This window comes from Thunnus maccoyii, chromosome 22 (genome assembly GCF_910596095.1).
Source record: "Thunnus maccoyii chromosome 22, fThuMac1.1, whole genome shotgun sequence".
NCBI lineage: Eukaryota > Metazoa > Chordata > Actinopteri > Scombriformes > Scombridae > Thunnus > Thunnus maccoyii.
The window spans coordinates 2248693-2262362 of record NC_056554.1 but is presented as its reverse complement, the minus strand read 5'-3'; the positions used below and the strand labels follow the sequence as shown (position 1 = coordinate 2262362).

The following is a 13670-nucleotide window of genomic DNA, read 5'->3' as shown; positions in this document are numbered from 1 at the left end:
TTCCACTTCATGCTGGTGAGCTGTCGATGACACACCCGATCACAAACAACACCTGAGTTTCACCGTGGTAACAAGAATTTGACTGCTAAGGTTTTGTCAAGGTCAATATCAGCCCCAATAACTAATCAGACAGCATGACACCATGTGAGGAAGACTCACTTCACAGCACCAGTCTACAGGATGTCTTTTAAGACTTGACTGTAAAAGTGTCTAACCAAGCTTGTGTAGTATACTTCTTTATGTAGTTCAGTTGTAAAAATGAAACAGCAGAGTAAAGTCTTATGTGGTTGTCAGTTAGATCACACAGGGCGTCACTGAGGCTCTGTGTAATCCAACTGACAATCTGTAATATGACACTGTTGTTGTCTGTATTTCCTTTGTTTTTACAGTGAATTTGCCAACCCGTTTTGATGCTCTGATAGGGCCTTCCTTGTGATAAGAGTCTTTGGGATTTAGAGGCCGCTGCTTACCAGCACTGTTGTTAAGATCTACAGGTCAATGGGTCAGCAGTGATGTAAGTGTCTGAAGCGGATCCTCCTCCATCGCCGGCTGACCTGTAATTAGACACAGCGCTCTGCTCTGACAGACCGACGCCGCGCTCTCTGCTGATCCTTTTGAAATCCTCTGACACTGGTTGTAAGCTGTGTGATCTGGCCTCACAGGTACACTTTTATAAAGTGTTTGCATGCAGGGCTCATCATACACATCAGACTCCTGCTCAACTGCTGTGTGCGTGCGTGTGTGTGTGTGTGTTGAAACTTTTTAATCGTGTTTCACTTCTGGCCACACCCCAAGCAATGATTTCATAGCAGGTGTTTTGCATTAGCTGTCAAAGAGGATCCACGTGTAGAAGCAGCTAGCGTTCACTGGAACTCACCGGGGTTCGTGGAGTCATTTCTTGTTAACCGTGGTGCTAACCCGGCAACCAAAACTGTTGCAGATGCACAAACATCAACAAAACAATGGTGACAACTAAGGTGACGTTAAAGACGGTTCACTAGAGTGCTCTAAAAGCCCCACATAGGCTTACACATTTACACGTTTACACATGCTGTGCCTCGCATGGATCTACTTTGCTCTTGTGTTGTCTTTTTTTTTTTTTTTTTCAAGCCCTCTCTTCTCTCCAGGCTAATGATAGGTGACCCTGTTTTTAAGCTTGTCACAAAATCTGCATGGTCACCATGGTAACTGAACAAGGGTCAATCCAGGTCAGCAGAATCCTTGAAGTGGCTAATATGGATTAATCCTTTCAGATGGGACGTGGTTTGTGTTACAACAAACACTGTGGTAGATAGTTTGATCTAATGTGTTCTGACTGGGGCTGAAAACTCAGTGGAGACAAGAGAGTAACTTAACAAAGAGACTCAACTGTTAGTTTCACTTTGTTCATTCAGCTTAACGTCATTTTCAGTCGACACAGAAGCTGTAGTGTTTACTAGGAGCCATTCACTTCATGTTTCCTTAAGATGATCAATCAAAGAAATGCCAATTTAAGATTTACTTTCAACTAGGGCTGCAACTAACCATTATTTTTGTTATCGATTAATCTGTTGATTGATTAGTTGTTTGGTCTATAAAATGTATCTCGACCAACAGTCCAAACCCCAAAGATGTTCAGTTTACTGTCATAGAGAACTGAAGAAACCAGAAATTATTCACATTTGAGAAGCTGGAACCAGAGAATTTTGGCTTTTTTTCCTTAGAAAATGACAAAAAATTGAAAAAACAATTATCAAAATAGTTGCCGATTAATTTTCTGATAACAGATTAGTTGATTCATCATCATTGCAGCTCTACTTACAGCAACTTGGATAGCTGCGTCAATCCAAGCTAGCTGATTTTATACATTTAATGTATTCATTGTTCATTTTACTTTTTGTATTTTCTAAACTTTAATGGTTAGAATGTTATTGATCACCATTGTGGCAGACACAGATGAAGCACATTGCTTGAAATGTCTGTCACAGTTTTCATCAGCAGATGAAGTCTGCCACTGATGAAACTCTGGTGCTCGGTTCACTACTTTTTTGATACTTGTGTGGACACATTTTTCTAGACTATAATGACTTAATTTAATCACATAAGTCAAATGTATGTAGCCAATTGTTTTGACTGCTTAAATTGTCCAAAAAAATAATTTGGCCATAGATTCAGCATCTCACAAGTAGCTAATATAATGTATTTGTCCCATCTCCCAACCACATCAAGTATTGAGACCCCACACCCAACCCTGTAGCTGAAGTCTGTACCTGACGTGAGATACCATGTGTCTTTTAGCTCCATGACTGTATGGTGTTGTGTTTGCAGCAGTTAGTTCCTGCCAGATAATATGAAATGTGAGCAGTGAAGCCAAAACCAATCACAGTCACTGATGACACATTTGACACTTGACTATAATGCCAGGGCCAGCATGATTCAGCTCTTTAACAGGAAGGATTGTATTAGTTGCCATCATGACACTCTAGCCCTCCTCCTCCTCCTCCTCCTCCTCCTCCTCTTCTTCTTCATGGGACTTTGTTGAACCATGCTGAGCTGACAGAACTGGCTCTGGACCTCAGAGCATGTCTGTTTAAAGCCAGCGTCCTGCTGTCTGAACCGTGGCAGGCCAGTGACAGACTGGACATTTCACTGCCTCTCTGTGCCATTCCACAGCACATGCTTTCCCCGTGATGCCCATAGTGAGTCAGTCTGGCTTTGTTACAACTAGCTACCAGGACATTTGGGCAGAAATGCCTCCTGGGAAAAGCAAGAGAGTAGGGAATGCTGTGTGAGATTTATCAGCTGTTAGAGTGTGTGTGTGTGTGTGTGTGTTTTGTATGTAATCGTGTATTTTTGTACTTAACAGTACCAAATATGGTCCAGCTCTGTGTTAGTGCTTTGAAAAAAAAAGTGAAGATAAGAAAGGGAATAGTCTAGTTTAAGGGGTAATGTTCAGGAATAAATGTAGTCATTGCAAGGTGCTCATAATAGTTAAAATATGTCTGTACATGCACAGACATGAAGGTCTTTTATTTTTGCAGTAGATTAAGTTTCAAACCATCACACTCCCCTGTCAGAGCAAACTGGTTATCTTTTGCAACGACGGATACAGAGACGAGACAACCTCTCCATCCCCCAGAGCAGACACACAAAACACTCTGCTGCTTCCACCCCCACCTATTGTTCAGACAGCCCCCCTCTAGCTATGGGACAGTGAAGACGGAGCGGGAGAGATCAGGCTGTAATACTACTGTACACTATCTATCCACTCTCACATTTACTGTATGTACAGAGACACAGTCATACATGGCAGCATGCTGCTGTGTTTATTAAGGACATGTGAAGACATCCTGACCATCAAACAACTGCTCTGATTTCTTTGTTTACTCTGTGATGTATGGACAACAGTGTTTAGTACTAAAGTATGGATCCTGTCTGCTTAATCAAACAGTTATTTCCTTTATTTACTTTCTTATTCTGTCTATTTATCTATTAGCTATTTTTAGAGATTAAAAATAGGCTGATTTTTTTTTTCTTTATTTTGTTAAATTGGTCAATATTTCTTTTTAGCTTGATGGATAAAGACTTAATATAAAAGATCTTTTATTCTTAATAAAGTCTTTATTAAGCTTAGTGAAACCTGTATAATATTTGATATAAAGACAGATAATGAGCAGAAAGTAACTCTTCTCATGTAATGTTGGACAGAAACTCACCCCAGAAATCACCATACTAAAAAGCAATAATGGATAAAACAGTCACATATGACCTCAGCTGTACAATAAAGATGTAAACAGTGAGTCTGTCATATAAATGAATGTCACAGATGGCTTGATAACAACGGGATACGGTCCATTCAAACTGTATAGCAGCTAAAAGTCTTTGATTATTTTCACATTTCCTTCTTTCTGCATTTTTCAGTCTAAGTCTTGTGTAAATGACAATAAAAAGTCCTATATGAGCCCAAACAAAGAGAGGAACTGCCTCCTCCTCCTCCTCCTCCTCCTCCTCCAGCCCTGCTGCTCACAAAGCCGATCAATAAACAGCCATTGGGCTGTCTGCCATTGACAGACTTCTGTCTCATCCTGCTGCCAGTGAAAGCTCACTGCTAATGGTGCCTTTTTGGAATCACTGCAGCTCTATAGACAATCTACTGATGTTTGATTGTGTCTGCTGCATGCTCACGTTTCTTTTACCTCACACACAGCCTGATGGAGAGTTGGAAGTGATGCAGATATTTGTGCAGAGAGGAGGGTGTGATGAAGACAGGGGTTAGCACTGAGCAGGCATCAGCTACATTGGAGGTTCAGGGAAGAGAAGACATACATGGAAGGTGGAAGAAATTTGAGGGAGAGGGTGTAAGAAAATAAGAACATAGAAAGATATAGAGAGAACTTTAGAAGATAGAATGATGTAACCAGGTTAAATCATCATTTTGGAGCATTGGAGTTGATTCTGCAAATGATAGTTTCCCAACATAGAAGACTATTTAGAGCTTTGGGAGCACATTGCATTTACAAAAGAACAAAGTTCCCTCCCAACCACACCTTTTATGATTTCACAATTATGAGAAAAGCATCTTCAAATTGGACGAGTTTATTCAAACAGGGAAAGTCATGATGTCATTCATGGGTGTGTAGCACAATGTGTTTTTCACATTTATGAGCGGTATGTTCCTTGATTTATTGTGTTTGCATATATATCAGCTGATAAGAAGATAGGCTGGCTGTACACTATCTGGTTCTCAGCCCACTGGAGTGGGAAATTAAAAATAAGTCAAGAAGGGACTTGGTTATGGAAAGTCATGAAATGTTTGTGCATAAGGCCGTGATGGGCAAGTCTCATTGTAATTCTTAACTGTAATTAGCATTGACTGGTATTATTATATGTATCCTTCAAGGTGGATGAAAATGGCCTACATACCACAACTGTGGAAACACAAGTGGAAAGCAGCCAATAGTGGCTATTTTTGGAAACGCTCACCCAGTTTGGTCAGAAGTGGACGAGTGTCGGCCTCTCCAGAATTCTGTCACAGCACTGTGGGTTCTCTGCTCCGACATGTTTGTTCGTTTTCGGCTGCTGGTTTTTTGGAAAGTAGCGGGGATGCTTTCATATGGCACAAAGAAACATAAAACATCAAACCAAAGTATGAATTTGATTGAAAGCACGCAGTAAGTCATTGTTTATGTGCTTTATTGTATAAAACAGAGCTGTCTTCACAGGTTAAAGGGACATTTCACAGATTTTACACAACTCAGCCTGTGAGAATAAAGTCTGTGGCTCTGCAGGAGCTTTTTTTTTTTTTAGTGGAAAAAATACCCTGGAAATAAATTTATAACACAAGACCTGCATTACAAACTGGGGCATGGAGTCTGACAGACATGTGAATTCTAATAAAAGAGAACTTTCTTCTAGGTTTGCTTTCCCATTCATTTGTTTCTTGGTTTGGAAATGTTTGCTTTTAACTGCATTTTTTTGTAAAAATGGTTTATTTATTATGACATTTTTTTGGTGGAAGCTCTCATTCTCTGTGAGATTCTTTTGATGGCATGTTGCCATTATTTGACAGTTGACAGAGATGAAAACATGAGGTCGGCCAGAGGTGAGCGACCTGGAACAAAGGTTCACAGCTGGATGCAAGCTGCCGAAGCTGTAGTTAGTAAACATGATGACTCAGATTATTCTTAAGAACTTCACCCTTTTGCACTTGTGCACCAAATTTGATTGATGTTTGCATTTTAAGACAAATCATTCCAGAAGTCTGTTGTAAGCTTCTTCTAGTCGTCGCTTCTACCAGCATGTATCTTCATTCCCTCAAGTTTTGTGTCAGAATGGATTTGATGGATCAGTCTAACGTTTGGTCATGTTGTGTGTTTTCAGATCTGTCTAAGAACCGTCTGTGTGAGCTGCCGGAGGAGCTCTGTCAGTTCATCTCTCTGGAGACGTTGAGCCTGTACCACAATGGGATGCGTTCACTGTCCTCCAACCTGGCCAACCTCCAGGCCCTCACCTACCTCAACCTCAGGTAAGCTACCGTATGAGTCAGCTAGTCTGCTTACTGTACTGTGGTCTGCTTTGTCAGGTTATCAACCAGTGGAGTGATGTCATCCTGCATCATCAGAGCTGCATGGACCCATGTGAGGAAATCAAATATTGGTCACTGATATCAAGTCATTCAGTGCTTTATATAGTCTTATCACAATGTCCTGTGGTTGGACTGCTTTGAGACATAGTCATTGTTACTGTGGTAAGACATCGGACCAACTCCATTCTCCTTGTTCTGTTGTATCAGACATTTCAGTGTAGCTTGCTTTTTAGCTCATAAAAACTTCAAAAATCAGACAGATCCCCTTCCTACCGGCTCTGACAAACCAGGTCAGCCTCTAAGAACAAGCACTGACAAACACTGTCAGCTGTGTCACCTCGTGTCACCTCTTTAAAGTTGAACCTCAACACTCTGCAGAGTCTACAGGCAACACTTCACCAACAGTCTGCAGGTGCATGACACCTCTGAAGCACAGCTGTTGTTGAGAAACTGCATTTGAACTTCAGTGTTTGTTTATATGCTGGAGATGAAGAGATGCCGTCCAAAACCCTCCCATTGACACTAGAGCTGAACAATTATATGACATGATATTGAAATCTCAATATGGCCTAATGCAATGTTCAAATAGTAGGAGGCACAGTATTTGTTTAAAGGTGTTCTGCAGTTATTCTACAGACTGAAGAAAACATCTTTGTTTGATACAGATTCCTGCATAAATCATACAATAATCATTTTAATGTTTTTTTCTATGAAAATGAGAATGATGTAAAAATGATCATGCCCTCTAATATTGCAAATTATATCTCAATTGTAATATCAGTCAAAATAATCACAATTAGATATTTTTTTCCAAATCATTCAGCTCTAATTGACACTCTTCTTCACTCAAAACTATCATTTTGCTGTTGCTAAGAGACCAGAAAAACCTCCAGGTGGCTGCCAATACAGTCAGCAAAAGTGTCAAAAGTAAATATACTGTATACACGCGCTGTAAACACACTTTGTACCACACAACTTTTAGTACCAGTTAGCTACAAAATGACACTGTCTCCTAACTATAAGACAATATATGTGTGTGTGTATGTATTTACCTTTGAAATCCAATGTACCCTTGCACCAGGCCCAGGTGGATGTGCCTCTTGAATGACATCACTGTTTGTGTGTGTGTGTGTGTGTGTGTGTGTGTGTGTGTGTGTGTGTGTGTGTGTGTGTGTGTGTGTGTGTGTGTGTGTGTGTGTGTGTGTGTGTGTGTGTGTGTGTGTGTGTGTGTGTGTGTGTGTGTGTGTGTGTGTGTGTCTCCACAGTCGTAATCTTCTGTCCAGTTTACCCCCGTCAGTGTTTCAGCTTCCCCTCCTGCGAGTGCTCATCGTCAGCAACAACAAGCTGTCTTCACTGCCCGCCTCCATATCCTCCCTCACACACCTCCGACAGCTGGTATGATACACACATCAGCACTGTATCACTGTGCTGGAACTCAGTCTCCACACAAATGGAAAGAAAGATATGCTTTCCATTACTGTCATTGCTGGTTTCAAGAGTACAGTCTAGACCTGCTCTATGTGAAAAGTGCCCTGAAATAACCTCTGTTATGATTGGCACATATAAATAAAAAAAGATGTTTTTATAGTATGTTCCTGTCAATCATAGCGGCTGTATTTGAAGTCTCCAGATCCATTTCTGATGTGATGAAACATGTCAGTGGTCAATACATATGTCTTCAAGTAGAAAACAACAAGATAACATCATTTAGTCACTAGTCTGTGTGTCTGCAGTCATACATCACTGGTCTTGTGTCAATCTCGGTGTCTTTCTCTCTCAGGATGTAAGCTGTAATGAGCTGCAGCGTTTGCCTGCAGAACTCGGCCAGTTAGAGTGTCTGAGGGACTTAAACCTGAGGAGAAACCAGCTTACCACGTTGCCTGAAGGTACAAACACATGACCATCAACTTCTCACCTCATCTAGTTGTCTCTGCCCACTTCAGATTAATTGATATCAGTGCATCTATAGCTATAGATATCTCATCCACTAACACTTTCTTTTAGACCGCCAGGTATATTAATAACAGCCCGTGTATACCATGTTAGATGGTAATTGCGTCATTACTGTAAGCTATCGATTGAAGTATTGAACTGCTTATGACTTCCTGCAAGCCTAATGGGTCTTACACCGTTACAGCCTCGTTCTCCAGCTCATTGGGAGGAAATGGAAATGAATATATTTCTTAAAAACAAGAATAGACAGACTACCAGGTTTACTAAATTCAAATTTAGCTTAGTTATGATGTAAGTGTTTGCTAAGTGCAGATTTAGCCATCATTAAATGAAAACTAACTTGCTATTATATGGCCTGTTTAGAGTAAAGAGTAGAAGAGCTGATATTGAGTATGACATACGTGACCTAACACATGATCAGATAATAGTCATTAAACGTGGTCAGCATTATGCACATTTCCACAGCATTAATTCCATCTGTATAACATTCTCTCTCTGCAGCTGTTTTTCTATTTTTAACATAAATACTAGTTTCATTCACCAGTTGTTTCCAGTAGCATCAACTGTTTTTCACTTGCTGTTAGACAAGCATCAGTGAAACTCAACACCTCCTGCAGACTGACTCTTTTACACATGAAAAGACTTCATGGAAGTGAAAGCCTAGAATAATAATAACTTTTTATAGAGCAACACAGTTACAAAGTGCTTTAATAACACATCTTCCCTTGAATGAGAGAGTGTGTCTAAACGTTTGACTGGTACTGCAGGTGTAAGCAGTGAATGATGTTGAGGTGTCACGTCAAGTAAGTAGTGAGTGTAGTGATGGTACCAGTTGAAGTGACAGTGCAGGAGCTTCAGCACTGATGGGAGTCAAAATTCTGGAAGTGTAAGTGGTAACTTGAGAAATGTAAAGACTGAAAGCAGTTAGAGTAAATAGTAATGAACAGTGGTAGTTGTAGGAGAAGAGGTGAAGACTTAAAAGGCTTTGAAGTGTTTGTTGAGGTTGTGATTTACAGGCAGCACTCTAAAACAATAATTAACCAACATTATGAAGATTTAGTTAAGTACCAAAAATTTAAGACAAAACACTTCTCGTCTCCCTTTCCCGTCCAGAAATCTCCGAGCTCCCTCTAGTCCGCCTCGATGTGTCCTGCAATCGGATTTCCCATGTGCCCTTGTGCTACCGCCACCTCCGGCATCTCCAGAGCATCTCGCTGGACAACAACCCACTGCAAATGCCGCCTGCGCAGATCTGCTCCAAGGGCAAATACCACATCTTCAAGTACCTCAACATGGAGGCCTGCAAGAGGAGCCAGGACGAGCTGGAGAGACACCTGAGACCCACCGGCTTCAACAGCTGGTGAGGAGGAGGAGGAGGAGGAGGAGGAGGAGGGGCAGGAGGGAGTAGCTAAAGGGAGAAGACAGAGACGATGCAAGGAGATGGTCAGGGTCAAGTCCCTGCTGGTCACAGTTTCTAGGTGTTGGAGTGGAGTCAGGCTAAATCATTTTTACAAATATGCAGTTTTGCAGGAATGTAGCAGAATTGAACTGCTGTAGAAGAAACTCTTGTCATCAGAGTGCAGCCTGTTTGTGAAGAGGCAGGTTTTACATGACTGTAAATGATGCTGACAGCTGACTACAGTGCTGGTGGGGTAGCTGCAACTTGTTGCTTTGTGATCATACTGAAGTGACAGCTTTACTTAAGTACTGTTTGCTGATAGTTGCAGCTTCTGCAGCTAGTCATTAAAGGATTATGGAATTACACAAATAATATTTTTTGCCAACTCCGTGTGCACTCTAGGATGCTCTTCTACCAAAATAGGAATAATGTGAACATGAAGGGAAGAGGTACAGTAACAGCAGAATAGGAACTAGATGATAAATGATGGCAATGAAAGGATATGTTAAATAACCGGAAGGCAGGCTTCATCAAATATTTATTAACTTGAATGGAAGCCTTTGAGCTGCCTAGTGAACCATTTCCATGAAACAGACAGGACTAAAGACAGAGATAAGAGACAGAGGAGCTGCGTGTGATACTGGTGTTGTGTGAGTACTGGTCTGGAGGAAAAAAACATGAGTCACTGCCTTTTAGACTAATGACCCCATGTGTAACAGTTTGCCAATGAGACTGCTGTGTGTTTAACTTTCTAATCTTTATGTGTACTCTGCATGTTTCCCTCCAGTCTGTCGGACCAGGAGCTGTTCACAGGTCAGTTCGGAGGGCTGGACTCTGGTTTCAACAGTGTAGACAGCGGCAGTAAACGATGGTCTGGGAATGAGGTAAAACTACTGGACACACACACACACACACACACACACACACACACACACACACACACACACACAACTAAACAAAACCAGAATAAAAACACATATCAGACATGGTCAGGACATCCCTGAAACCAGCTGCTGAACTTGTGGGACAAAAAAATATATATATATCTTGTAACAGTACAAATCCAGCCTACCTCCATATTAACAGAGTGGTGGAAGGTGTCTGTAGTGTTAACCATCGACTCCAGATCAATGACTCAGTGATTATCTGTTGATCTGTGTCCAGTCAGCAGATGACTTCTCAGAGCGTTCTCTTCGCATGGCTGAGGTCAGCAGAGACCAGAGGAACCTGGAGGAGGAGGAAGAGGAGGATGGATCTCCTCTGGAAGCTAACAAAGGTGAGTAAGGATGTACCTAGTGTGAGTCAGTGTTTTTCCACATAATTAAGTGTATCTGGAACAAAGTACTACAAGGTATTTACCAAATTTTCTTGCTAAAACAAAAAGGTTTCTGAAACAGTAGATTTTCTGACTTTCTTTGCAGTGAATGGAGAGGCTGAGCAGGTGGACTTCATTGACAGCAGTGTGACAGAGGAAGAGGAGGAGGATCCACACACACCTACCCTCACAGCACCTCCTCTGGTATCTGTCATTCACATACTGATTAGCAATTGTGTCCTATCCCCTTACTGCTCAACATCTTGTCTTGTTTATAATCTTAGAACAAAGAAGTTATTGATTGTGTCATTGATTTCCAGGAGCAGAAAGAGAGATCTTCGCCCTCCCAAACCCAGGACCCACCAGTATGCCGGTAAGTCTTGTCAAACATACTGTAGAAGGTACTCTTTGTATTAGCAGGATAAACTAGAGCATACATATTCAATACGCCGACTCTGGTCCAGGAACAACCTGACTCGGGCTGCCTTTGAGTGACACATCGCTATCACACCACCTCAGCTGTCATCATTAAGCCGCCCACGAGATGCTAATGTATGAGCCCCAGTTGATGAAGTAAAACAGCTTGTTCAGAACCAGCTGATACAAAAAAAAGAATGGTTTACAGTGAAAACACACGTTTAAGGATTAGTGGACTAAGAAATAAGCGTTGATTTTGTCTGAGGGATGTGAAAGCACCAGAGACCGTTGTGCTTGACTTGCAATGAAAGTGTAAAGTGTAAACCAATAATATTGGTTTAAAGTGCGAAAGTACTGGAGCAGGACACTATTCTCCCAGAGAACATGGATGAGGAGTTTCTAGTGACAGCAGATGGTTGAAGGAGTAAAGGGTGACTGACAATTTGTTAATCTGCTTTATGGAGGGGGGAAGCAAAAGGGTTTATGGGAAATCTGCTGCTGAACACTAGGAATGACCTCTACCAAGGTCTCATTTGTTTCCAGTACTTGTGCCATCCCAGTTCATCTGAAAACCATTGACATACACCTTTTATTGTCCTCGGCCTGTTTCTGTCTACATTCAGCAGTGATTCGGTTTCCCTGGTTGGAAACTGTTTACTTAGTTACTCCGAGTGACAAAGACAGACAAGGTTTTATCTCTTTTTCTCTCTTTTCCTTCCTTGTTTTACAAGGTCACTTGACAGAATATTTGAGGAGCTGGGAAAAGTCAATAGAGTTCAGTTCCCATTCCTTACAGTGTTAGTCACCCACCGCCCCTCACGCTGTGTGCTGTTATCTTGGAAAGTTAACAGTTTTGACATTCTGACTCACCCGGTTTATCACATCGTGGCAACTGAACAGCATTGTTAAAATGTTCATGTACTTTTTGAAAGCAGGTGTAAAAACAAAGCATGACAGGTAGTGTAAGAGCACACTGAGCACACGGCACGTACTCAAGAGTTTACAGACGAGATGTTTCTGATGTTTTACTAGAAAGCAGAAGATAACCATAACCTGCTTCAGGTTGTCTTCACTCTTAACAATCTCTACCAGCATCAGAAACCTAGAGTTACATTTCTGGTCCCGTTGCTACGCTACAACCCCTTAATACACAAGTGTAAATCTCCCCGTTTCCAGACCTCTGAGTCACCGCTGACATGTCTGATTTGTTAAGTGATTGGAAAATTGGGAGCACTCCAAAACATGACCTGCAGGGTGCCAGTTTGTGCCAGTTTGGTGTGGTGTCCTCTCCGTTTGAATGTGGCACACAAAATGCTGCTTTCTGCCAACCAGAATCGTCGGCTCTGTGTGCACGCTGGCATGTACGCAAAATACCTCGCATACATTAACGACACAGACTAATAATAACATATTTCACACGCATTGTTGTGGCAGAATCGGAATGGAAAAGGTTGTGTATTGTCTTGATGAGACGGTTCATCACAGCATCTCTATCACCTGCTGCTGCGTGACTATCAGCTGACAGAGATTATACGTCATACCTGCTGCTTTCCCTCCATTCAACTGACTTTCCCCACCCTTGTCGCTAAGTAACAAACATGCCGGCACAGCCAAATGGAGCGCTGCCATGGACCACAGTTGGAAAACAATCTACCACTCACAGCTTTGGGGGGGGGGGGGGACGCGACAGCGGGAAGGATGTGTTACTTGCTACTGATTGGTTAGGGCAAAGGAAAACACCACCTCAAAATTCTTTGACATGCACATGATGTCAGTCTGGATAAATGAAGTGAAACAAAATTCAGTGATTATCAGGTTAAAACATTGTATATTTTCTATGTAGCTTCTATATGAAAACTTTCATGTCTTCTGTCTTAATATTTGTGTGGTCAGCAGGCAGATTCAGGTCTCTGTTAGTGCTGAAGCCCAGCAGGCAGCTTTTATCATGCTGCTCTGTTGTTCCATAACTAAGATAACTACATTTTTGGGATTTTGTGTCCCAGCAGTTCTATTGGCTACATATTAATATGTGCCACAGACCTATTGTTCTCAGCCTCTGGGGCACTGAGCAGCATGCTTTCATTGTTTCAGAAGCTTTTGAGTTTTATTAACTGGGTTCAGGCCAAATTACTGAGATTCATTCAGAGCTGGAGCCCTCATTAAGCCTCATGTACTGTACATGCTGTAGATGTGTAACTCAACTGCCAGTGTATTTGCTCAGACTGAGGCAGATGTAGTTTAGCTGTTGCACAATCCGAAATCTGCTTCACAATCATGTTGTAGCTCAAACAAACGGATGTTCCAAATCTTGGCTTCCAACACTTCCTCTGGGACTTCTAAAAATAGAATATAGAGACTTAAAATGGAAACTACATACAGTTTCTAGACAGAGTTTTACATTTAAATGATAAAAAATATGATTTGACACAAACCAGCCTTCAGAATAAAAGTGCAACTCTATCAAATCACTTTAATAGACTCTTCATGTGATGTCTCTGGTGTTGTTCTTAACTTTGTGTTGT

General features: G+C 41.5%; 1 protein-coding gene and 2 long non-coding RNA genes across 4 annotated transcripts in view; 1 reads left to right on the top strand and 2 right to left on the bottom strand.

The window, feature by feature from the left end:
- The window catches only part of lrch4 (leucine-rich repeats and calponin homology (CH) domain containing 4), a 39465-nt gene that overhangs the window by 19809 nt on the left and 5986 nt on the right, over positions 1-13670 (top strand). Inside the window, exons 2-9 of one of the 2 annotated variants that reach the window (XM_042400443.1) lie at positions 5860-6004; positions 7330-7459; positions 7845-7950; positions 9131-9377; positions 10204-10300; positions 10581-10692; positions 10838-10935; positions 11052-11104. In XM_042400443.1, coding sequence (XP_042256377.1) covers positions 5860-6004; positions 7330-7459; positions 7845-7950; positions 9131-9377; positions 10204-10300; positions 10581-10692; positions 10838-10935; positions 11052-11104 — 988 coding nt within the window. Of the gene's footprint in view, positions 1-5859; positions 6005-6036; positions 7183-7308; positions 7460-7844; positions 7951-9130; positions 9378-10203; positions 10301-10580; positions 10693-10837; positions 10936-11051; positions 11105-13670 lie in introns of those variants that run through there. The other variant, XM_042400444.1, reaches the window with a different exon arrangement.
- On the bottom strand, positions 4168-7194 carry LOC121888879. Its single transcript, XR_006093371.1, has 3 exons — positions 7117-7194; positions 4963-5085; positions 4168-4272 (listed from the first exon to the last, which is right to left on the bottom strand). It is a non-coding gene; the product is annotated as an uncharacterized LOC121888879 (long non-coding RNA).
- On the bottom strand, positions 9394-10579 carry LOC121888878. Its single transcript, XR_006093370.1, has 3 exons — positions 10489-10579; positions 10185-10309; positions 9394-9425 (listed from the first exon to the last, which is right to left on the bottom strand). It is a non-coding gene; the product is annotated as an uncharacterized LOC121888878 (long non-coding RNA).